Source organism: Corvus brachyrhynchos, unplaced genomic scaffold, assembly GCF_000691975.1.
Source record: "Corvus brachyrhynchos isolate BGI_N302 unplaced genomic scaffold, ASM69197v1 scaffold3, whole genome shotgun sequence".
In the NCBI taxonomy this organism is placed as follows: domain Eukaryota; kingdom Metazoa; phylum Chordata; class Aves; order Passeriformes; family Corvidae; genus Corvus; species Corvus brachyrhynchos.
The window spans coordinates 4,425,748-4,452,100 of record NW_008237619.1 but is presented as its reverse complement, the minus strand read 5'-3'; the positions used below and the strand labels follow the sequence as shown (position 1 = coordinate 4,452,100).

Below are 26,353 nucleotides of genomic sequence, written 5' to 3'. Positions count from 1 at the left end.
AGGAAGGAGAAATTCCAGTCTGCCATTCTCTCCTGGAGCAAAGCAAGGTTTATTAGTGTTTGGTATCACTACAGCTCGATGGCAAGGCTGGTCTGCAGTGCAAACCCCAGTCCTCTGAGGCACAGCCCAGCTCAGAGCTCACACAGGAGCGAGGACAAGCCTGGTCTCTTCTTGGTGCTGATTCAGAGCAGAAGTGTAATCCATCAAACCCTGAGCCAGCCTGGGGAGGCGTCCATTGTGGCTTTTAAGGGACACAGGGCTGTGGCTGCAGTGTCTTATCTTCCTTAGCTTCATGTTTTTATATGGCTTTTGGCCTTTGTTGCTCTTCAGGTGCAGATTTACACAGTCAAAGTAAGTCTGTTGTGGGAACACGCTGACTGCAGGTACGGGCAGTTTCAAAGTGACCACGCTCTGCTTGAAAAACAAATTCATGTTTTGGAAGGGCATTCTTTTGCTTTTCTCAGGTAGAATGTGTCAGGGAGTCCTCAATGATGTCTATGCTGTCAGTCACATAAATGAGTTTAAGGCCAGATTAGGAGCCAATAGTAATTCCCTCGTTTCACTTTCAATTTGACTGCAAGAACAATTGAATTAATGACAACAGGGACGAGTGTGCTCAGAGCACGCATTGTAAACACAGTGCTTCAAAGGAAATGATCAAGAATTATCATGTTTACTTATTGCACAGTAGTAAATATGTAGATGAGGCAGTGGTATATGGTGAAATGAAATGCTAACTGCTTGAATTACTGTGTACTCTACTAAGTATGAACACAATGCTAACTCAGCCATGGAGCACAGCTTGTCTGGTTTATTCTGTGTATTAGTACTAATAGAGAAATCTTCTATTTACTAAGGAAGATAAGAAGGGAGGATGCCACGCTTGTAATATGGCCAACTTAGTGCTGCAAGAAAAATTACCTTTATGTTTTTTCACTTGGCATTCACAACTTTATTCATGGTTCTCTTAACTTTTCTTTGCATTTAATTTTCTTGAGTCTGGTTTTTAAGTTCTCATTTTTAGTTGTTTGCTTGCTTTAATTGCAGAAGAGTTAAGAGTTAAGCTGGCAAGCTTCGTTTGTTTAGCCAGGGGAGTTTCTAACTCATTGAGCCACAGGTACAGAGCTAGGCAGCTGCAGTGTGACCCTCATAAACCAAGACCTTGTGCACCTGAAAATCAGCTGCATCCCAGGAGTCATGGCTGATTCTGGGTTTTGCTGGAGCTTGTTATGCCCTCAGCTGTGCTACCTGATTAACTCAGGACGAAGGAGCTGAAATGGCTCGTTGTGCAGTTACCACCTGCTAATCTCTCTCACTGACTACTCAAACAAGCACTACCAGCTTTCCAGATGGATCCTGTCAGCAACTTTTTTGTGGAATTAAATGGCCAGTTTCCAAAGCAGAGCAGCCCAGCAGACAGAGCTGCTGTCCTGCTGCACTGACACTTGGCTTTTGTAGGCAGTGAACTCTTTTTCCCTCTATTATGAGGCCTATATAGAGTTGAAAAGTACTCTGGCAAGCTCTTAAGCTGAGAGATAAGCAGTGTGCTGAAGTTGCAAACCCACCAAAGTGGGGTTTGCTGCCAAGTTTAAAATTTTTTCTCGCTTCAGACGCTGAGCTGGTAAATGCCAAGTAAGTGTTTTACAGTGAATTACCTTTGTGCACGTGCAGCGGCTGTGGGGGTCTGGCAGCAGGCATTTCCTTTGGAGGCTGCTCTCAGAGAGCAGGTGGCAGCCTCTCAACTGGAACATCTGCTCAGTCACAGAGCACTCACAACCAGGAGAGCCCCACACAGCAGCTACGGAGCAGGGGACCTCCCCTTTCCCTCGTAGGATCACTGCAGGGCAGGGGCGTCCAACACACCAAAAACAGGGTCTCATCTAATCAGTCCTGGGGGAGATGAGAGATGAAAAGAAGCAAAGCTGAGGTGGAAGAAGGTGTTGTGGCTTGGTCAGCTGGTGACTGGGACAGGCAGGCAACTATCCCTGTTTATGGGACCCAAAAATCTGACCCAGAAGGCCTGTTAATGGTCTTGTAAAACCACGTTTTCTTGAATTGACAGGAAAATATTTTGTCCTTGACTGGTTCTTATATGAAAAAGATTCACCTTTTTCCTTTAAAGCTGACAAAAGAGAAATAAACATGCATATCTCTCCTAAAAATAAAGATCTTTATTAGTCTTTAGAAGAAAATATGATGGTCTTAGTGTATAGCTTTGACTGTTTCTTTTGTTTGGTTTTCTTTTTTGCCACAAGCAAAGTTGTTTGAAAATGTCAGATGAATAGGTTCTTTTATTCACTTTCATTTCACTTTTGACCTGATTTTGCTCCGTCCTGGAGTAGTCATCCAAGTGAAGAGTATCTGTGCATGTATGTGCACAAGTAAAATGGATCATTGGGAAAACACACAGGCTTGCTACGTCTGTGACAACAGGAGCAGTGCATCTGCACATCAGCAACTTCATCAGTGTGTGTAGAGACCTTGGCAAGATAGTGGTGAAGTTCACTTAGGGCTGGGATTAGTGACATACAAACAGTGCTTCATAGGAAGCTTGATTTGGGGAAAGGGTTCTGTAAGTTGACACGGTTAAGAATGTTTCAGTCTGTCAAAGTATGCTTGTTTAAACAGTATAGATAGGGTGTAGAGGCTCTCCTTGACTGTATAGACATTGATTTATTTTTTATTTCCTTCACTCTTCCCCTCTCCTTTTAAAATTGTGGGGAAAACTGTCTCTTTTTGGAGATAAAAATTTGCATTCCGGGCTTCAGGCCAAACTGTTTTAACAGACAAGTTATATAGTCTCTAGAAAGTAGTCTTTTATGATGGAAACACTGATAGATCCTCCACTTTGGCAAGCCAAGAGGTTCATCTACCATAATAAAAGTAAATAAAAAGACTTACTGGCACTGAAGAAAAAGTTTGTGTTTTTTTAAGAGAGATATAACTAACACAGAATTGGTTAAAATAATTACACTTCTCTCTATCATCTGAATTTCTTAAATGTAATAATCCCAGTTAGGAAAAAATAAACATTAGAAGAATTATTAGGTTGACTTTGTTCCTTTATAATGTTGACAGCTCAGCTACAGTAATATCTGCAGGAAAGCTGCTTTTTTGTTGCTACCCTAGTTTCTGTACCACTGGCTCCTTCTCCAGCATGTATATCCTATAAATCGATAGATCAGATCAGATTCTCTCCTCCTGGGTGGTGAACTAGTCTGTCTGGCTAAAAGATGTATCGTCAGAATACATGGAATTCATTATGGAAGGTGTGACAGGTTTAAAGTGAGAGTTTGTTCTTCTCAATCCATTTGCCAATACTGAGAGAGAAGTACCTCACCTTTTCTTCTTTTAATGGGAAAACATAGGTAAGGCTGTGATAATCAGGCCAGATTATTCTGTTTAGTTTCAAAAGTCCACATATTTTTAGTATTTTTTTTGCTTTTCAAACAGCTGTTTGTGCCCCCTTCACCAGTACTTTTATCCTATTTATGTTTTAGAACAACCCTCTCAACCAGAAATCTTACATCAAGCAGACCTCTTAGAAACAGAGAAGCTACAAATGGTAAGAGAAGCATCCTCCTTCACAGTTATGTTCTTGACAGCTGCCTGAAGTCCCTTTTCAGTCCAGACAGAGGTGGTGGCTCAGAGAGGTGAATGAACACCTGCCTGTGAGTCTATAGCCAGGCTGAGCACAGAGCATTTGCCTTGCCACTACTCTCTTTATTCCTGCCTGATCTGCAAACAAGGGCCGTCCTGACCTTAGGCCCACCACCCTCTTCCAAATTGTACCTCACTGATTTGATTTTCCCTATTTAAGGAAAGCAGTTGAGGTTAAGCCTTTGAACTTTCTAGAAATTTTTACCCAAAACAGCATAAGTAAAAACAAAATTATGTCAAAACCTAGTGGAGAAAACCAGTAACTAATTCCTGTCTGTTTTGCAGCTCGGGGAGTGCATTGCAAGGGACAGTTATCCCGAGGGCAATGTCACGTGGTACAAAAACGGGAGAGTTTTGCAGCCCGTGGATGATGGTATGTTTTGGTAATGACCAATGTCCCTGGATCCATACATGGCTCAAGAAGAGTGTTTATAAGGGTTGCTCTGCTTTCTTCTAATATATTCTTCCTTTGAGAAAAGCTACTTGTATGTATATACAGATGTAACTAGAAGATGTTTAGCCCTTTCAGAGTACCCAAGCTATGCCACATAATCTTTCTCTTTTGGTACCGGTTCTAAAACCACATCATAGGGAGGAGAATTGCCTTTATTAATGCTATCACAAAGCTATTTTTGGGCCTATGTAACCAATAGAAACCTGTATCTAATTTTCAACTTCTTATAAGGCATTAACTGTCTCAGTTTCTTACCTGTTCAATATTGTGTTTTGGACCATGTAGACCATCATCTTATACAACTGTTATTTTCCAGGATATGTATGAACGACTATTTTTTTCCTTCTTTTCAACTTTGACAGACTGATCAGGCTACAATATTTTTCCTTCCATAAATCAGAGAAAGCTTAAAAAATAAATTTGATCCTAATTTTTTTGCCATCATTTTTGAGGTCTTCTTTCTGTCTTACAAAGTAGGCTGAGATTTGTATTAAAAACCCCACCAGTTTGCAACTAGGTTTTTTTTGTTGGATTGGATTTAAAATATTTGGTAGGTTAGGAGTATGTTGTTGGTAAAATGTTCCTTGTATACCTCAGTGGCAGTACAACAGGAAAAGTTTGTACAATCTCTTGGGTGACATGTCATGCTGCTTGTATGTTTGCAGCCTGATCACAAATGCAGAACAGGCAACAACATACAGGAAAAAGGTTTCAAATTCTGTATGTGTGACGCTGAAACATTATTTCCTTTTCAGTTGTGGTCATAAATTTGCAAAAGATTGTGGACAGAACAACTGGACTTTTCACCATGACATCGTCTCTTCAGTACATGCCAACAAAGGAGGATGTAAATGCCAAGTTCTCTTGCATTGTGACTTATTATGGACCATCTGGCCAGAAAACTATGCAGTCTGAACCAGTTGTCTTCGATGTTCACTGTAAGTTATCAAAAAAGCATCTTTTGCTGTACAAAGTCTACCTCCAGGGCAGGGGAAAGCAAAATCAAAAACAGTTTACAAAATTAGAGAGTTACTGCTTCTTGGCTATTGAAATGGTTTCTTCAAAATTGATTTGCATCAAGAAGGTCTGAGTACATTGCCAAGGTGATTTTTATTATCTTCAGATTTACATGAGATTTCATTTTTCCTAACAATAGAATACTGAATATCAAGATTTCGTTGACAAAAGTGGTAGCCATAAAGAGTCACAGTGAAATGGGCTTTTGAGAATTTTAAGAGAAGTTATAGTGGTTGATTCTGTGCCCCCTGAAATATGCAGTAAATACACAATGCAGTTTTTAGTAAACTCAAATGTTTTTCATCTTTGCAGAGTCAGCACCAAGCAGTTAATGCTGGCTGTCTACCTTGCATAAAATGCTTCTCTACAGCTGTAAGATGCTGTGTTTTACATTTAAAATACATATTTTGAATATTGGTAGACTTTTAAGTAGAGAATTTGTGTAAATAATTGCTTCTAACTGGACTGAATTCTAAAGCAGCTTCCTTACTGTGTTACTGACAGATGTGGAAATCAAAATGCTCCTTTGAGTAAACAAAACAGGCTGTTGGCAAGGAAAGATCAGAGGAGGTGGCAGCACTTAGAGACCAGGGGAAGAGACATTTCAAAGTCTTGTAAAATGACTCTTCTGAAGGACTGTAGAAGAGAGCGGGTCCCAGCAGGATGTAGAGGAACCAGAGATAGACAATATATCCAATCAAGTGTTACCTCTCTGCACACTTCAAGAAATACCTCATCTTATAAAAAGATTAGTCCCTGTTTTGGGAGTGATAGGGTCTAAGTATACAGCCCAGCATCTATGTCTTAGCATAAATTGTATGACAGCTGTGTAATCCAGCTGAATACAAAGCAAATAAGTAAGGCACTGGATCTCTCCATGCAGTGTGAGTGCACCATTGCCTTGAAAACAAAAGCCATGGGCTGGAAGTGCCATGTATGTTCTGCCTAGATGATAGTTGCTTTTCCTCTACAGGTAAAGTTTGTTGAGCCACAGGGTAGGGGATCGGTTTTGACCTTGCCCAAATAAAACCAAACCTTGGAGGTCTTTGGTTTCCTCTGGATTAAGGTTGTCTTTTCACCAGCTGTTTCTCCAGAATGACAAGCAGAAGAACTAATGGAGAAGAAAACCCCTGGGACAACTGTTACTCCTGGAAACACCACAGGCATTCCAAGCCTGCAGATACCTATCCCATCACTTTAAAGCTAGAAGCATTTCTTATTTTTTTGGTTTGGATCTAAAGCTGGGCACCAAATTTCACTGTGGCTTTTTTTTCTGTCATTTGTGGAGCCCCATGACTATGAATAACTCCTGCTGTGCATGGCAGATGTTCCCAGGAAAGAAATGTAATGACCAGAAAGCATTTGTTGCTATTACTTGCCAAGAGGTGCTGTGCTGTCCTCATTTCCCCTCTGCTTTCATGCATTAGGGCCACTTCACCTGTTGAGGGTGAGGCTCTTCCAGGTTCCTGTGGTGCATGTACTACATGCACTCGCAAGTAAGAACTCCCCATGTGAGGGGAAAAGAAGGCTGCATGGCTGCAGGATGGTCACTGGCCGTGTATAGTGTGCCCTCTGTATAAAGATTTAATGGTTGATAAACTAGCTCTTCTAGTCCTGGCCTAGTAATACACAATTTAATTAATTCCACCAGTGTGCTGCTAATTAGCAAGTAATGGAAGGCAGGCACACCATTCAGTACCTCAGAAGAGGCCTCAAGTATGAATTCTGTCTTTAGAATGTGGAGTTTCCCAACTTTCTTTATGAGTATTTTCATCTGCTGTAACTTCAGTTCCTTACTCTGCATAAATGCATCTCCAAATGAATTTGTGAAATTCTTTGTTAACAGATGCATTTCATGATTTCTGTTAGTTGATGTTAATGGCCTGTCTGATTTGGTTTTGCTTTTTTAGTTTACTACAGTGATCCTAATTCGTTTCTCAATAATTGTGATTTTTTTAATGAGTCAAATATAATGCAGATTAAAAAAATGTCAGACTCCAACTCTAAGAAATTGAAGTCTTTCAGCCTTTTTTATTTTAGATGGACTGTCAAAACTATGATATTTTGCATCTCTAAACCAATAGAACAAAATCATAAAGACCTGCTGCTCATTCCTTGCAACTTATCCATTTATCCTAAAGAAATGGGGAGAGCATGATTAAAATTATACCGGCAGAAGATTTTTTTAAAGATATATCTACTCACTCAGGATCTAAGAAATGTTTCATTGTTTGTTTTGTTTTTTTATTTTATCTTTTGTATTGAGTTAGTGCAATCTTTAGCATGCAAGTGTTTAATAAGCTAGTTCATGTCCTGGAAGGAGCCAGCCACTGTAACCTAGTGTGAGAAGAAGAGTGAATTAGCTCTTGCTGTGTTGGATGTTACTTAGATTAGGATAATTTAGCTCAGCTAGCAGCAGTTACGTGCTTGGTTTTGCAGCTGCAAGCAAGGAAGCTACTGAAAGCTAGGAGTACTAGGAGAGAAGTCTTGGAAGTGGGCACTTAGATAGTATTTCAGATATTTAATTATCTAGGCTCCAGTTATGTGGGGTTCTCCTCAGCAGTAATCAGTGTAAAAAGATAATGTTTGTCAGGCAGATTTCCCAGTCATGCCGTGTTGTTAGGTGTCTGTCTTGTTATGGATAAACTGCTTTACATGACAGATTAGAGTCAAAGGCACTTCACACTCATACTGCTTCCAGCATTGGTGTTTTCCTTGAAATGGCACATTGGCTGGGACAGCTCTGGGATAGCAGCATTCATTTACTAAATGGCTGCCTTTTGGTGCTGGCTCCTGGAATTTTGCTGTTGTTGAAAGCAGAATCTCAAGTTTGCAGAAACACCAAGTCAGGAATATGTGCCACTGAGAGGCAAGATGTGCCTTCACCAGGCTGCTCCTGTTTATTAATGAAAGCAGGGGAGCACATTACTCATGCCAAACACCACTCTGCGTGGCACTGGATACTATCTTCCTGTTCTCAGGCTGCATCTTCCTCAGAAGAGTGACCTCTTCATCTTAAACATCTTAGTTTAAGTAGTCTTTTGCTATTTACTTCTGTATGTTTGGGGTTTTTTTCTAGTTTAGCAAATTAAATTAAAATTTGCTCCTGGTTGTTTACAGTAGATAGAAGGGTAAGATATTTCTACAGAAAAGACTGGTGCTTTGCAAGAATGTTACTTTTGTTTAACTGTGCCCATTTCATCCAGTTCTGTTTATCTCTGAGAGGAAAAACCGGTTCTAGATTAAAGTCCTAAAGTCTTACTCTTTATTAATTCCTTCCTTTTCAGTCTTGAGACAAAGCCTAAGCAATTCCAGGATATATCTAGACGTTCTTTATGATAACTTTACCTTAACGTAAAGTTGACAGAAGGAGACACACGTTTTTGCGGCAGCCCCTGAAACTGAGTTTTTGGTCCAGCAGCTACCAAGAAGGGCATGCATGTCATTCCTGGCCAGCTATCTCATTGCATCTGTTGTATTCCATACCAGCAGTGATGCTGGACTTCCTTTTTCTAAGCAGGAGAAGCTGTGCCTCAGCTCTGAAGGTACTGGGGAAGGAGCTTGTTCGGCCATGGAAGGGAGCGGAGGCTCTGAAGGAGGGAGAGAGGCTGGGGGGGGTTGGGCTGTCATTCCTGGCCAGCTATCTCATTGCATCTGTTGTATTCCATACCAGCAGTGATGCTGGACTTCCTTTTTCTAAGCAGGAGAAGCTGTGCCTCAGCTCTGAAGGTACTGGGGAAGGAGCTTGTTCGGCCATGGAAGGGAGCGGAGGCTCTGAAGGAGGGAGAGAGGCTGTGGCTGGTTGGAATTCAGTACCCCTCCTGCCCTGAGGAGGGGTGAGGTGCTGTGCTCTGCTGGGGCTCCCAGTCCTTGAGAGGCCCCAGTGAACTGCAGCTCCTGTTATTGAGAAATCCCGTCACAGAAGACAGACGTGATAAATGCCTGGAGGGTTGGAAGGGCTGTAGAGCACACGCTTCACTAAGCACACAAAATCACCTGTCAGCCAGGACTTTCTTTGCTGTGGAGATTTTTTAGTGCCTAATAAGGTGCGCTGTACTGTATCTTAATGCAAGACTGGCATCTCTGATGGAATTTTATTTATCCTTTGAAATTAAAATGGTGAGAGTTATCTGCCCATATTATTTTTTTTAATTTTGTACATTTTACTTTGTTTTTTAAAAATTATATTTAAGCCTCTACTTAGAAAGAATAGCATCTGCTAAAGAATGCTTTAGAAAATTGTGAAAGTAAAATGTAAGTTATAGTTCAACTTCAGTGAACATGACAGAAGTATGTAACATTTACTGTTCTGTTGACTATGTTAAGGGTCCTATTATGTTCACCAGATTTATCTTTCTGAAAGCCTGTAGTGATCAGCATATAGAATAGGCTGAATATAGTTGCTTAGTTCATATTTCTTTCTTTTTAATGCCAGAAGGCTATTATCTAGTACTAATACATGGTGTTGAGAGCTTCAGTTGTTTTTCTGATTGCTGCAGTCCTCCAAAAAGGGAATTTCACAGAGGACAAGTTAATCCCTCATAATGAAATCACACCATGAAATGGTTCATACTAATCAGGGTTTCTTTTGCTTTAAAGCACATGACATATTTGTAATCATCGCTGTTTCAGTTACAGGTATTTTGGAGAAGAAAAATGAATTTTATGTCATATGACTTCTTTGCACTTAATTGGCAAAAATATAGAGAGTGTGATTAACTTCAAGTTCTTTTATGAAAAGATCTACACGTGCAAATATTTTCAGCTGCAGGATGATAAAATTGCATTTTCTTGGGCCATGAATATTGCATGCATAGTGTTGCTGTGCGGATTATGCTGAAGCTATTAAATATGTACATTATTTTCACAGACCCAACAGAGAAGGTGACTATTCAAGTGCTGCCACAAAGTAGTACCATTAAAGAGGGCGATAACATCACTCTGAAGTGCTCAGGAAATGGCAACCCTCCTCCACAGGAGTTCCTGTTTTACATTCCGGTACGTCCTGCCTTGCTGTCGCTGCCTAGTGAAATATTCTGTGTCATTCCTTCCTACAGACATTGCTACATGTCAGTGTATACGTGGTTTTGTAACAAATGAAGGAAGGAATTCGATGCGACAAACACTGAAGATAGACATTGACCATTATAGCATGCTCTGAGAATGCCTCACCTCAGTTGGCAAAATATTTTTGAAAAAATCTCTCCTTTACCCCAGCCCACCCGAATTTTGCAGGAGTATAGACCTACTAAAAATTACAATGCTTCATTTCCCATCATCAGGTATTTTAATAAACAGTTTTGATTACAGCAGTTTAGCACCTTGAAGGAAACCAACTCATCTGTTGTCATAACACAGATCCAGCAGTGAAAGTACAGCAAATTAATTCAGCTATATTTTGGACTTTCACAGATTAATCTTTGTGCAATTTCTTTTCTTCAGTTAATTAATTAATTGTTTGGTGGCATATAAAACAAAAAAGAATGTGTGTGACAGCACAGGAGAACAAATCTGTCAAATGCATAAGACACAGACTGAGAAAAATAAAGGCTTTGTTACCATTAATCTTCTTCGTAACTGGTGAAGTCCACAGACAGATGTGACTTTACATTCTAAGGCTTCTGGTCCTTGTTCCCATGTCCTCCTTCCCGCTCCTACTTTACATGCCTTATTTGTTCCTGCTGCAGCATTGAGCAGAGCTGCTCTTGCAAGAAGACAGAAGTGGTATCCTTTCAGATATTTCAAACCCAGCATATCACCCTCTGAACATAATTGTCGTCTACTCTGGGCTCCTGGCATGTTTGAATTGCTGAAGAGAGCAAGGGGAGCTAGGAGCTGAAGTCCTTATCTCAGAACAGCCATTTAGATGCAGTGAGTCATCCTAGAAGCGCACTAAATGCTAGTGAAAAAGTGTCTGGTATCTCTCCTTGCTCCACTATCACAGTGAGTGAGCTAAACACCCAAGTTTGTCTTATCTTTGGACTCCCTGTCTTTTCTCTCAAGAAGAGCTGCAGTGGGTGATTCCTTCAAAAGGCTCAGAGGTATTATAAATCTCTTTCTGGATCCAGAGATAGGAATTAGGGTATCATCCTATGCTTGTTTCAAAGCTGGTCTAAGTCAGTAATCAGGGGGAAACTAGGGAACTGGACAGCCAGAAAGCAACATTTGCTGGCTAATTCAGAACACCAGTGTCTGTGGATAACTGCATATAATGCAGTGTATACCTGACCAGGGTCTATATTGTGATGTGGATAAAGCAAGGTTTGCTTGTGCTGTTCAAAAATTTGCAATGCAGTACAAATCAGTTCATGATTTGTCCTAGACTGAATATATCAGAATCAGATTTAGCTACACAATTTGTTTTGGTTTTTGATTTCTGCAATACTTATTCTGCTAAACTTTCAAATTTTGTATATTAACATTCTCTTAAAATGAGTTAGTCATTCAATTAAAAGAGTAAGCTCTTGATTGTATTTGTTTTTTAAAGTTATGTTGTCACACAGGAAGTAAACCTCAGTATAATTAATAGGAAATTACACTTCAATGATGCCCTGTCTATATGTACTTTGGAGTATTTAGCTATCCTTATAATTTAAAAAATCCTCAACAAAAATTAGTGGGTTTAGCAAGCCCATGTACAGTCTTGTTTTCCACCCGCAGGGAGAAACAGAAGGTATAAGAAGCTCAGATACTTACATAATGCCAGATGTGAGACGAAATGCAACAGGACAATACAGGTGCTCTCTGACTGACAAAAGCATGATGGACTCGACCACCATCACTGTGCACTGTAAGTCATTGCATTTTGCACTCTTAGGTAGGATACAAACTGATCTTGGACCTCCTGGGATGGTTTCTCTGCTTTATGTATGTAGCTTAGTGCAGTTACCTACAGGTGAAGCAGTTGGTTTGAAGGAGTGTCTGGTCATTTCTATTTATTTTAATGTATTTCTGTTTGAAAATCTCAACTTTCTCAATTCATTGGCCTAGATACAGTTTCACTTCATGTAACTTCTGTGTAGTATACACTGTCACATACAGTGAGAATTTTGGTATTTTATATTTCGGTCATGTGAACGTATATAGGGCAAATTACTCTCTTCTGGCCGTGCCTTAGAATGTACACAAACATGGAAGCTGATCCACAGGGATATCACTGAAGGCCATTCTTCATAATCAAGTTCACATTCCCTCAATGAGCTTAACATGTAAGGAGTCTAGAAAAGAGACTCAGGATGTTGTTATGTTCTCATAGGAAAAGTTGCTTTTTTTTTTACTTTTCCCAGGATCGTGAGAGCTACAGAGCTCAGTAAATTTTCTTTAGCTGGATACTGTTTATTCACACTATCAGCAACACTTCGAAAGCAGCCATTGAACTGGTGGAACCATTGAAGCAAGAGTTGCTTTTAATCTCCCTATGGAGAAGACATGAGCAGGAACTCTCAGCCAGGGGTGGTTTTCCACTAAAAATATTGATGGTCTGAAGTCTTCACGGTAGCATCAATAGTTGACAGATTCAGAGGGATCTGATGGATAATGAAGTTTAAAGGCTTCCACAGTTGTTGTACTTTACATGAAAACAAACTTCATGTTTTTGTATTTGGTTTTGAATTTTTTTTCCTGGAAGAGGTACAATACATCCATAATATATCTGTACATGAACAATTACACTGTTATATTTAATTAATATTTTGCCTTTAATAAGTTCATCTGCTGTTACCCTGCCCACCCCTTCTGTTTGCCAAGAGTTGGGCATGTAAAATCTGAAAAGAGCCCAGTGCTTCTGCCTCTTAACTTAGCAAAGTTAAGGTAGCAAATGTAGCTTTATAACTGACCCTTTAATTTTTCTCCTAGTGGACTGCAGGTCTACTCATACTTTCATAAATAATTAAAAAATCAAGTCCTCCGCTCCAAGTTATTTTTAACAAGCCAGTTTTCCTTTCTCTTCTATTTTGTGTGCACATTGGAAGAGCTTTACTATGCCAGAGAAGCATGTGTTTTCTAGGTGTGAGTCTTCCCAGTGTTGGCAGCTAGTGCAGCTACCCAGAACTCAGAGCTATGTTCTAGTGCCCTACTGCTTCACTTTACTTAGGGTTCATTTTGTTTTTCCAAAACACCTCTATCTGCAATAAAGCCTTTGCTTAAAAGAGGCGCAATGGCCTGGAATAGTTCTGTAATTCCTGAATGTCCAGACCATGCCCTATCCTTAAGGTACTTCAGTGTCTTCCTTATGCTGCTCTAAAGCATTTCTGCAGGATGTAGTTTGTCCTTCAGATAGTACTTACTAATGCCTATCAAATCCTACTTTTTCTCCCTCTTTTGCTTTATTTTTTACCTTGTCACATATGGATGAATATTCCTCTCTCTGCTGTTACACTGAAAAAACCTTGATTAGGAGTCAGGGCTTTTCATTTCTTCCCATCCAATCTCAGTATTTTAGATTTTCTGTTTTCTTTTTTAAAAACCTAACCACAAACACAACAAAAAGCAGGCAATATAATAATTTAAATTTGAGAAACTGTTTACAGTAATTTGTTAAATTTCAACTGTAGTGCTTTTTCCCAAAACAATTTTACTGAGCATTCTAATTACCCTGATTTCTTTCAGTGTCTAGGTAGGGAAAACTTCTTGCTGGTATGAAAAAACATTATAATGCCATATTCCTCAAATATTATTTGCAGAAAAATATTCTGGCTGAATACAGAGCTCCCTTTTTGCAAATTGAATGTAAATTATGAGACTTACAGAAAGCTGAAAATTGACATTGAAGCATCTGAGTTACCCATAGTGTCTAGGGAAATATTTTATTTATAAAGGAAATTGAGGAGGGATGAAAGGACAAACTGTACAACCTGAGTTCTTGCCCTTCAGAGCAGGATCTGTGCAGCCAGATCCCAGTTTAGAGTCCAGCAGAGCTGAGTGCTTTTGGTTGGCATGATTTGTCCCTCTACAGAGGGAGCAACAGAACAAGATTAATGTTGTGGGTTTGGGGTTTTTTACACTAGGTTGTAAATTCTCTGCCAGCTCTGTTCCTTCAGTGAGTTTGCCCAGGGTCAGATGAGCAAAACTGGCAGGGAAGGGGACCAGAGCAAAAGCTGTTTACAACCACTTACAGAGATGTAGCAGCACTCCCTGAGCGAGGCAAGGAAAGCACCCTGCAGCAGAGGACAGGTGTATCTTCTCTCAGCTATAAAGAAGCAACTCTTTCAACCCACAGTCCCCTTTCTTTATCTATTGCTATGGGGATTTGAGCAACTTGGCCTAGTGCTGGTGTTCCTGCCCATGGCAGGGGGGTTGGAAGTAGATGATCTTTTAGGTCTCTTCCAACCCAAACATTCTATGATTCTGTAACTGTTTCTGCATGTAGAACCTAGTATGGAGTAAGTAGGTCTGTGGAACTTCCTCTTTGTGATGCTTTCCTTTCTGCTAAAATGGGTTCTGCAAACTGTGCAGTAAATTAAAGGTCTTAGGAGTATAGCACTTGTATTTCTCTGTAGATATTTTTATAGCCTTGTATTGACTTGTCTCTTTCATTAAAGCCATCAAAAATACAGGGGAAATCACCTTTTGAATGTTGCATGGGAAAATATGTTCTCAGGATACTAGGAGAAGTTTCTAGTTGTCTGCTAGTTTATTCATGGAGCTCAGACAACAAGCAAGTGCCTGCATAGTTTTCCCAATTGTAGCACAGTACAATCAGAGGCCTCCTTTAAATGCTGCAAGTCTGTCCTAGATGTGCCACAGTTTCCAAACTGAATTGTGTGCTCCAGTCTTGCCCACATTAATTCCATACCTCCCTCACATGATGTGGTGATACGTGCAGAATGCACTGTTTGTCTCTTCCCTGCTCTACTTGGTATGCAAAGACAGCACTGAAATCAATGCAAGACTTCAAGTGAGACCACATTAAGAGCTAGCATATATTGAAAATGGTGCCTGATGAGGAGCTTGTTTCTGAAGAACATTTCAAAGCCAAATGTGAAATGTACAGAAAATTCTCACAGAAAAGTTTTTCTTTCAATGGAGACAAAAATTTAATTTTGACAGTCTTCTGTATGCACGAAATATTTTCTCCTCATACTTCTGTACCAAAGAGAGATTATTTACTAAGTAGCGAGATAAAGGTAGCTACATAGCATTTCTTTGTGGACCTGGCAGATAAACTGGCAGAAAATTAAGCTAAATCAAGTTGCTTGTGCAGAGTTCCTAGAGGGGATCCTATAGCAGTAGCTGAATTCTGTCTTGCCTCACAAGTCATACAAATACTGCTCTGAGTTAAGTAGCTCATCTCATACACTGTAAATTTTCCTGAATTGCTATAGCAACCAAGACCATGGTGTGAGAGGGATTGTAGTCCCAGTTACACCACACAAAGGGGCTGGCAGGGCACAGACTATCCTGGAGGAAGACTCAAGGATTGCTCTGGGCTCAGTGTCACTCTTGCCTGAGGTGAAGGCAAAAACTTTCATGAATTTTTGCTCCCTATGACAAATGTGAGAGGAACACCTTCTTGAATGGTCTTGGTGATCTCTTGGGGTTGAGGTGCTATCTTGCTTCAAAGAATAAGAGGTTTAAGTACATGTATAAGGAAATTCTTGAGGGAAAAAAGAAAAAATCTTAGCTTTTTATTCAACCACCCCTCTGCCTTGATAGAATGTGTTTAAGGGTAACAAAGCAAGAAGAAACACATCCCATACACCATCCGAATCTATATACTGCTCACCAGAGGAGTCTTGTAATTTTATTTCTTTATTTTTCTTCTGGAAGCCACCAGAGAATAATTGGATTCCATTTACTGGTTTCAGGAGGGAGGATAGGAAATCCCCATAGGAGTACAGAAACAAGATGCCATTTTATCTCATCAAGATCTTTGACAAATGCACAGATGAAAGTACAGTCCTTGTGACCTCTTGGACGAGACACTGGGCTTGTAACACAGATAATAGTGCTGCAGACCGGTAGTACAGGCTGAACCCTAGTTGTTCCCTGAAGTTCTACCTCTAATTACAATGGTGTTCCCAGGGCAACCACTGAATGAAGCCAGTAGGGAAGTTCATTGTTTTGTTAAGGAAAACTCGCTTTCCTCTACTGTGATTTTTGTCTCAAGTTTTTTTTTAAGCTCTGCTTAAAAGCCAAAAGGAGGCTTTACAGTACTTTGCCAGCAAGTACTATATTTGTGATGAAGTCATGTGTGCATTTGACTGCACATGTTTGTGTGTGCACACACGCATCTGTGATAGTCATTCAACCAGGCAACTTGGCTCAGAAGCAAGGCACTGTCAGAGGGGAAGCAAAATAGAGATTGGCAAACTCTGCTTTTCTTTCACTGTAGGATTAAAATTTAAAAAAAATGACCAGCCCATTTATACTAAGAAATAGCTTATATATATAAGGTTTATATTATATATAAACCTTTATACTAAGAAAAATCCAAAGCAGTGTTTTCTGATACTCCTGTTACTGGCTCTCACCCTGCCTTGTGTCAAACACAGCTGTTGCTGACTGCAATTTCCTGGGAGCTTAAATATGTCAGGCAGAGCTTGGAGTCTTTTTTGAGGTACCTAAAGTGGCACTTCAAGTAAAGGGCTTCATGTGTAAAGGGCCCCAACCCTGTAATTCAGACATCTCACCCCTTCAGTCAGTATCATGTCTCATACACCTTCTTTGACCACCTTCATTTCCTTCAGATTTTGAGGATAAAAATCCTCTAGTTTTATCACACAAAAGAAAGGTACCTCTTGACCTGCCTTTTTCTCTACAATTACTATTTAGCATAACCTGTCTGTCCCCACCTGCACTAGTCCTCCCCTGAAGATGCATTTTTACCTGGCCCATAGCAAGCTGCCCTCACAGCATTCTGTACTTCCTTTTCCAAATTCACATACTTCTATGTGGAGTACTTCTTCATCTTCTTATGCCTACTTTGTCATTCTTTCAGCAGAACAAGGTGAAAAAAATGTATCCATTTTTCTAGTGATTAGTGAGGTTTTGCTTTTCCTGTTAGCCTATAATTACAGCAAAAATATGAATGTTCTGCAATGCCTATTTTAGAATAATTCTCTCATCTCCCTTACTTGTAAAATTGACTTAGATTTTATTGAAGAAATGAAATCTTGAATTTAATGAGTGCAATTAGTCACATTTTCTTTTCTTGGTAAGCCTCTGAAATGGGCCAGGCTTTCTGAGATTAACTTTTTACAAATGTTCTTTCTATCCCAGATTTGGATTTGCAGCTTACTCCTAGTGGAGAAGTCACAAAACAGATTGGAGAGGCCCTGCCTGTGTCATGCACGATTTCTTCCAGTAGAAATGCAACTGTGTTTTGGATAAAGGTCAGTAATTAATCTATTTCACACTTCATCTGAGTGTTCACCCCTTCATATTACTGCTGCTACTTCAGTGTTTTGGGAGGAAGGAAGGAAGGAAGTTGTTCGTTGGGCTTTTTAAAGAATGTTGTTAAAATGAGTCTTATGCATATGCTTAAAATGAGATCTTATTCACTCACATTGATGACTGAAAATCAGTTACTATAATTATCAGCTCAGCTTTCAAATAGAGAGAATTAAGGCATATTGTAACACAAATACAACTTTCTCGAAATTATCTATGCACGGCCTTTTGAGAATAAGGTTCCTCTAAGAAAAAAAGCCCATTTGGAGGAATTTTGATGCATTTTCTCAGAGGTGAGCTTGGTCTTTGTTCTGATAAACATAGCAAAAAGGGCACGGGTTGAGAGGTCAGACAGTGAAAAATGCAGCTATTGAAGAAGGTGGCTTTACACCAAACCTGTAGTGCTGGAAACTTACAGTAAGGATACCTAATGGTTATTTATGAGGATATGTTGATCTCATAAGCCTGGCCTAGAGGAGAGTTGCTTGTGTCTCAAACATGTTTTGTCACTTGTGGTCTTGGCCAACCCACTAGAAAAGCTCAGAGCTAATAACTGATCCCATTTATGCCCTTGATTTAAAAACAATATTGTTCAGGAAGAAAGGAGATGGCTTCTATAAATCTCCATCAGTTTCTACTTTTCACGCTGGATATTCAAATGCTAGTTATTAATGGGGAAACAGCTTGAAAGTGTGGCTTTAATTTTCCAAAGCATGTGAAAACTCCCGTTGATAGTAGTCACATCTGTCATTAAGGGGTTAATATATTGTGAGTCTATCTCTGTCACTTCTAACTCCTGACTTTATCAGGACAATACCAGAATGCAAACAAGTCCATCATTTTCAAGTCTTCAGTATCAAGATGCTGGAAACTATGTCTGTGAAACGACCCTCCAGGAGGTGGAAGGATTGAGGAAAAGACAGACACTTAAACTTATTGTGGAAGGTAAGAGAGCAGAAAGTTATGATTATTATTGTTCTTTTTAAATCAAATGGTTAACTGCAACATTGTTCTTGTAGGAAAACCTCAAATCAAAATGACCAAGAAAACCAACACAAATAAAATGTCTAAAACAATTATCTGCCATGTGGAAGGTTTCCCCAAACCAGCAGTGCAGTGGACAGTTACAGGCAGTGGAAGCATCCTAAATAAAGCAAGTATCTTTCTTATTACTTTATTCACCAAAAACTAGTGTATAGGAAGTGCAAATTAAAGTCGAGGAACATTTTTCAGATAGTGAGATTGAAGAAAAGTCTTTTTCATTTATCTAAGAGAAGGTTAAGTGGTAGCTGTAGCTACATGGTACTTACATGGATGATTTTTTATGATAAAGCCTTTTTGAATAGAACAGGTGAAGGCAAAGGAGATCCACTGGCTACAAGCTGAAGCTGGAAGGAAAAAGAAAAGGTTACAAATGAAATATGCATTTTTTAAATGAAGGTACTTAGTCGTTTTATCTGGGTAATGTGCTGATTTCACCATTGCATAAAGAATTTGCAAATAACGATGGAATTGTAGAACTTACATTAGAAAGCAAATGGGTACTTGATGTAGGCATTAGCTGAGTGAAGTGTAATGAAATTTGGCATGTGTGAATCAGAAGTTACATTCAGTATAATTCCTTATGGGCTTTGCAGCTTTTATCCTAATATTTATAGTTGTTTTTGTATGGTTATACCTGTTGTTTCTCACATTATGCCCGCATCCTTGGGGATAAATAAGAAGAACTCCTACATAGCAGGCAAAATACCTGGAAAATATGCAAACTGAAGTATTTTTATATGGATTACCAAATCCCATGCAGAGTATTGCCACATTTTGCCTTAGCAGGAAAAATAAATGAGACCTCTCTACAGTCAGTGGATGGAAGTACAATGTACAGTGCTCCTGTAGATTCCATTACATTTCATCAGGTTCTGCTTTAAGCCTACAGAAATTATGTGTAGCTGTCAAAATTTGTCCATTTACTTGTAGGTATAGGACAGCAATTGTCTTGAAGCTGCACAAATGATTGAAAATAATTTTCTCTGGGTGTTGCATTAATCCAAGAATAATGTACAGCAAATTTAAGGAACGACACATCACTATTACAGTGCAGATACTGTAGGTGCTACTAAATACACGGAGCTTGCCAAAATAATGCTTAATGTGGAAACAGTTTGGAAAGCTGGAAACTGGAAAACTTAGAGCAATTCTTTTCCTTATAATGACATAAATGAAAAACAGCAAGATGGAAAAAATAACACCTTAGAAGTCTGAAATTTCCTTTAAGAATTTTGTCATTTGGAATATTTTTTAAATAGTTGAAAGAAAAGCAAATACAGAATGTTGTTAACTTTTTCAGAATAAACCTTTATTATCATTAGTCTTACAGTGTGCACTATGCCATCTATAACTGGATATTTTGTCCGGCTTTTTCTTTCAAATATTTGCATTGCCATTTAATAAAAAATGTATTTCTATTGCTGTTGTTTGGAGAACTGAAATAATAGTTGAAAGTTGTTTCCCTCTGAACATTTTCAGTGTGTAACACAATTAATGAGTGTACTGTTCTTTGTGTTTTTAAAGGATACTAATCTTCATTTTTCACCTTTTCAGACAGAGGAGACAAAATATGTTAATGGGAAATTTTCCAGTAAAATTGTAATTGCTCCTGAGGAAAATGTAACTTTAACTTGCATTGCAGAAAATGAGCTAGAAAGGACTGTGACCTCCATGAACGTCTCTGCTAGTGAGTGTCCTCTAAAGATCATTTCTTTAAAGTTACAGTTTCTCATAAAGTACCCATACATCACACTCAAATGAAGAGTAGGTCTGCATAGTAATGTTGATACTAAGATATTTAAACTTTTTGTCTTAAGTCAAGCAATTGTAAATCCACTCTGGATCAGTAGTACATAAAATTTATTGATTGCTTTCTACATGAGGTCACTTAGTCTTCATCACTTTCTTGGCTAGGTACCTCTATTTAGAAAAGTAAACAATATTACAAAATAATAGTACAACACAATAGCACAAAATACTGCAAAGTAATACTTTATTTACAAGACAGAGGTCTTTATTTATTACTAAATTGACAATATCCCTTAGTCCCTAAATTCCAGTTTATTATTACTGGTATGACTTGACTCACAACAGAAATCAGCCATACTGGGCTTTAATCACATCATGACGAAATGTAGTGAGAAGCTTTGGAAGGCTAGCACAGAAATACTCAGAAATATTTCTGACTTTAATATTATACAGTTTTAGAGTAAAATTCTTCTAAGGGATATATTATAGTTACAAAGGAAAGACTTCTGTTTAAAGATGGGATTAAATATGTTGTTTGGCAAACACTGTTCCAGTTTCTGTCACTGGTGTAAATAGGCAATTAAAGGTGATGTTCAGGTCAAATATGTGTTGTCTCTAATTTAATTTTAACATTTTTCATTTCAGTAAATATTCCAGAATACGATGAGCCAGAGGATAGGAGTGGTACGTATGGTTTTCTCTCTGTAACCCTTGCTTTTGATTGTCTCGGTTCAAGACCTGTGTAGAGCACTGCACAAGTTCCTTAAAGTCCCTTAAAGCTGGACTTGATTTGAAATAGTTAGTGCTGTGATTGACTAAGATGTGACTTTCTTGAAGCTTAAAAACACGTTTAAAGAGCAATGCCTAGTTTGGTTTTTTTTCCATTTCTAGTCCCTTTTCTTGTTTCTGGTGAAAATTCTTTAGAAATGTTGTAATGCTTTACTTTATCGTAGGTCATCTCATTAACTTTTCTTCTTCGCTTCAGATGACAATAGTGAAAAGGTTAATGACCAGGCAAAGCTAATAGTGGGAATTGTGGTCGGTCTTCTGCTGGTTGCTCTGATTGCAGGTGTTGTCTACTGGCTCTATGTGAAGAAATCAAAGTAAGAATTTTTGTAAAACTTTATACTAAACTGGAAAAAGAACAATGATAAGCAGAGATGTATGTTTACCTGTTTTCCTTCCTCTACAGCATTCCAGTAGTCTAAAGTGGGGAAAAGCTCTTACAGTAGGTGCACTTGGTAGAGAAAGGAATCTTGGTACCCCTGGCTTGTCCTAATGCTGAACAGGACTCATGTCCTAGAGGTGGGGTTCAAAGATTTTCATAGATCAGAGTTGTAATGAGGTCCTTTTCCCTGACAGCCAAGTCTGTGCTGACTCTTGCATTTAAATATAGTACTTAATTGTGGAACTTGTGTGGAAGTCTGTGTGGTTGTACTGGTGCTAGAAACTGCCTTCATTTAGAAATTGGCTGGCTTGTTTCCTTTAAAATGGAATAACATACAGAATAAGGTTCAGCCATCTCAGGGAAAAGAGAGATTTGTTTTGTTCACCTATACTTTAAGATTTCTGAAATAAAATTGGTAAACATAGAGCTTCTGTTGCTGAAAAATCTAGAAGCTCTCATCCCAATCCAGGTTTTAGCCATCACAGGCATAGAATAGCATTTTTCAGTGAGGCCTGCTTGCTTTCAAGTTTCTTCCTTGTCACAGAGGCTCACTTCTGAATATAAATGGGAGGGTCCCAAGAAGTGACCATGTCCTTTTGAAGTTGGCTTGCTCCATTTGGTCTTATCCCTATACCTTTGTCTCCAGGGAGAACCAAAGGCAGTCAGAAACAGGCTTTCTTTCTGACAGCTCTTACAGCTGCTTCTTAGCACAGGAGGTTAAGTGGTTGTGCATAACAGGCACTGACAAGGACAGGTGTAAAAGCAGTCTTAAAGTTCACTTGGTTTTTGTATGATCTTTCACTAAAATTGAATCAAATGAAATCTAAAATATACCGGTGGGATTTTACTATGAACAAATGTGTTTTCACTGATGTGAAAGTGCAACAAGGAATTCCCCATCTGCTAGGAAATGCTCTTTTTTTTAATTTTTTTTTGGATAATACATAAAAATTTTAGTTCAACCATAACGGATTAGGTTTTTGAAATTTTTCAAATATAGAGTTGTTATAAATTACCCAAGCACAGAACCACACTCAGATATTAAAGAGGATTTTTTTGGTTTTTTTCCAAAGCTTATGCTTCTTGTGGTAAAAAATTAAAAGTAACAACATAGTGCTCTTCCTCCCACACTTTGCTACTGTTGCAGTAATGTCTAAGATAACTTTGTCATTCCTTTTTGAATGTGTGAATGTAGAATCATGAAACCGTGGTACACTGGTTTGGGTTTCTTTGGATGAGGTGGTTTGATTATAACAAGGGCAGAGAAGGTAAAATATCTTTTCTTGCACCATTGAGTAGTGTGGGGAGAGCTGACAGGAATCATAGAATATAGCATGAGATGAATTTATGAATTACAGCAATTTTTTCTGCTTCAAAGATAGAATATAGCATATTCTAAATGGACAACACTCATTTTTCTCATGCTCAACTTCTCTTCCTAAAGCTTAGAGGAAAAATTAGAGCTAGAATTGATTAGACAGGTTCACTGGAAACAAAAATACCTTTATAGTTTAATTATAGTCTCTGTATTTGACATGTGGTTGCTAGCTTCAAAACCCCTTAATTGGTGTATCATCATTGACAATCTCCTGTTCTCTGTACATGTTTAAATTGATCTGTTGTTATCCTCCCTGCTTTCTGCACACCATACTTGCAGGAGCAAGCAGAATGTCAGTACCTATTCTGACAAAGTTTTCATTATGAATCATAGCCTAGAAATCAAAGCAGGCCTTGCAAAAAGCACCTTACACCTTTAGGCACAACTCCATCCAGGCCAGCAGGTAGTAGTTACTTTTTGAACCCACCCTTGACCAGTAACTCACCTAATCTCTATCCCCAAAGTGACGCCAAAGGAAAGTCTGAGAACGCAGCAGCACAGAACTTTCCAAGTCTGCCGAGGCAAGAAAAATGTTAATTTTTTTTTGTTATTGGTGTTGTGGTTTGTATAATCTTCTATTGTCTTGTCATCCACACTAAGTAGGAATTATACTTGTAGCCTTGGAATATATTCCCAATAAATCACTTGTACAGTTACTCACTGCCTCAGCTCCACTTGATGGAAAAGCTGATTATTGCCACATATCCTTTTCAGTGTGAATATTATCCCATAAATCAGAGACTCATCTGTATTCCACATCCTGCAACCAGCCTCCTTTTGAATAAAGAGTTGAGGCTACCTACTCCAGCATGCCTTGTTTCTCCTTCATCTGAGCAGAAGGCCAAACACTTGTTTTCTTCAGATTTCTCCTTTTTCCAAAAAGGATATTGTAAACTAATATGCACTGAACAGAATATAACTCAGCACTTCAGAATTTTTCTAAAATTTTTGTGTCAGACGTCAGTTGAGAGATTCCAGGACACCCATGTTCGGTAAATGCTTCATATATGAAATTTTCACCTTGCCAGAAACAGCTGAGGACATAGGAGGAATTAAAGATTCAGAAAGGAAATAGTGCACCCTGTACCCTGCTCTCTAGTCATGAAAGTTTGCACGTAGATTGGACCCTGGCCCCATTTTTGTCCCTGGAGTTTGGAGGTGCCCAAATCTCAAGTCACAAGGCTAGATAAAGGTTAAAATGGTTCAACATCCAGTGAAGGAAACTTCAAATGGACCAGCTGAATGACAGCAGCAGTCTTAAAATTGTTCACACTCAGAGCACATCAAACTCTTGAAATGTTTCTTAGGTCACAGTGATGACAAAGGTTACTGGCATCTCTGAAACTGAACATTTGAAGCATAAAAATTCTGCTTTTCTGATACTTTATAGCAAACAAGCATATGAGTCCACACATGGTGGGCCAAAAAAGTAGGAAAGTCACTATGTTTTCAACAAGACTCAGCATTTGTGTTGGTTTTCACTCAGTTCCCTTCCAAAGAAAAGACATAGTTACAAACATCTCTGAAAGTGTCAGTTCATGACAAAAAACTAATATAAAAGTGACACAAATTAAAAACAGTCATCCATTTCCTGATGATTGGAATATTTTTCTAGGATCTCTGTGTTTTTTCCTACTGATGGACATTTGAAAACAATCGAAGAAAGTGGAAGGCAAGGTTGGAGTAAATAAGGAGGTTGCAGCTAGTCCAGATTGGGATGTATAAAACCATTAGCTCCTAGAAAATCTTCTGCAACAGTGCAGTTGAGTGTAGTTTTAATGAAATTCATGGCTCCTGCTTCAACCCCCAGAACTACACAGATGTGCATTATCTTACCTGTCATTATCACAAGATTGAGTAACAAGGACAAACAGCACTGCATACTTTCTTCCTTAAATAGTGTTGAGGGTGAGGCCTAGACTTGCGAGATTAAAAGAAATCAGAAATTAAAACCCTACTGCAATTTTTGGGTCACCTATATGTAGTCTGTATTTACACTACAGCAGGAAAAACAGTTATCATGGAAAATGGTCTTCATATTACAAACAATGCTATGAGCATCGTTCAGTATCTGAACATGAAAATAGTGGCCCCTCAGTACATACACGCCAAAGAATGCTAAAAACCTCACTTTGGTGCTACTTACAGACAGATTTTGATTAGGATTCCCTGGGGATAATTGTTTTCCTGAAGAGCAAGCATAGATAAATATTAAATATGAGTCATAATTTTAGCAAGAGCTCAAAATGATCCATGATTTACAAATTAATTTAAAGAAAAAAGAAAAGAGTTGAGCGAGTAAACTCATATTTATACAACCAACTTCTCACTCTTCAGAACAACAGCATACAAAAGTGTGAGCTTTTTTTGTGGAGCTGCAGATAATGACAATGTGTAAGAGTGCTCCAGGCCTGGGCAAAGTGGGCTGTCTTCCCTTTTGGGCAAATCCTTGGGAATACTTCTATCTGTTCAGACTCCATTGCCCACCTGCTCAGACATTATCAGGAAGTCACTCTTGAGTTGAAAATGGAGCAAGCTGACAAGAGTCAATGCACAAAAAATGTAAGGAACAAGTGTTGTTGAATGTTAAGCTGAAAAGGACCATTTGTCCTGTGCCTGAAGTCACCCCAGGAAGTGATGGAACCTGTGTTTTGAGACATTTCTGTTACAAACCCAAGCCACGTCTGTCAAGCCCTGGGGATTGGTGCCATGCCAGGGGTGGCTGTGCCTCTGCTGTTGGCAGAGCACTGCCACTGGATCACACTGCTGCAACTCTGCAAAATAACTCCTGTGTCTCTCAATGACACTATTTGGATAGCACTAAAAAAGGCAGCAGCATTGTTTGTGCTGAGGTGGTGAATCTGCCTAGATAATGGTATTTGGGGAACAAAAAAACCAGGTCAGCAGGATCACCAAACCACCATAAATAAACAGCTGCATTTCAGTCTCAGGCACTGAGAATTGAAATCCATCTGATTGTCAGACATGAAAAACTGCTGCTGCTCTCATTTCAAGCAGGTGGTTTGTAACATCCTCCAAAAGAGTTTTGGAGCACCTGCCTCTTTCAAAGTCAGTGTTGCTCTTTGAGTGTCCCATTTTTGCCCATTGTATCTTTAGGAAAATAAAGGTGACATTCAGTTTCACTGTATGCAGAACTAAAATAGATTACTTTCAAAATCAAAACCTGATCGCGTTGGAGAATATCCTGACATTAGTCATTGAATACTTTTAACCTAATCGAAGACCAGACAGATCCCTGTGCTGTAACTGTCAGGTCCTATGAGATTCAGTCTGCTTTGGGCACTGTAAAACTCTTGATAAGAGGCCAAAAGAAAAGGATCCCAGTGAGCCATGCCCATAATCTATCCAGTCTCCAAGAGCAGACATTAGCAGTTATATGAGGACAGATGTGCATGATACTGCTTTCTCACATCCAACTCATTTCAGCTCAGGTAATTGCCTGAGTCCAGACTCTTTCAGCTTTTAATCTCTT

At 39.0% G+C, this 26,353-nt stretch overlaps 1 protein-coding gene across 2 annotated transcripts in view; it reads left to right on the top strand.

The window, feature by feature from the left end:
* The window catches only part of ALCAM (activated leukocyte cell adhesion molecule), a 36,363-nt gene that overhangs the window by 4,019 nt on the left and 5,991 nt on the right, over positions 1 to 26,353 (top strand). Inside the window, exons 3-14 of one of the 2 annotated variants that reach the window (XM_017731844.1) lie at positions 3,501 to 3,565; positions 3,946 to 4,033; positions 4,870 to 5,052; positions 10,002 to 10,129; positions 11,792 to 11,921; positions 17,351 to 17,463; positions 18,331 to 18,466; positions 18,541 to 18,674; positions 20,120 to 20,252; positions 20,960 to 20,998; positions 21,300 to 21,417; positions 23,325 to 23,381. In XM_017731844.1, coding sequence (XP_017587333.1) covers positions 3,501 to 3,565; positions 3,946 to 4,033; positions 4,870 to 5,052; positions 10,002 to 10,129; positions 11,792 to 11,921; positions 17,351 to 17,463; positions 18,331 to 18,466; positions 18,541 to 18,674; positions 20,120 to 20,252; positions 20,960 to 20,998; positions 21,300 to 21,417; positions 23,325 to 23,381 — 1,324 coding nt within the window. The remainder of the gene's footprint in view (positions 1 to 3,500; positions 3,566 to 3,945; positions 4,034 to 4,869; positions 5,053 to 10,001; positions 10,130 to 11,791; positions 11,922 to 17,350; positions 17,464 to 18,330; positions 18,467 to 18,540; positions 18,675 to 20,119; positions 20,253 to 20,959; positions 20,999 to 21,299; positions 21,418 to 23,324; positions 23,382 to 26,353) is intronic. The other variant, XM_008631714.2, reaches the window with a different exon arrangement.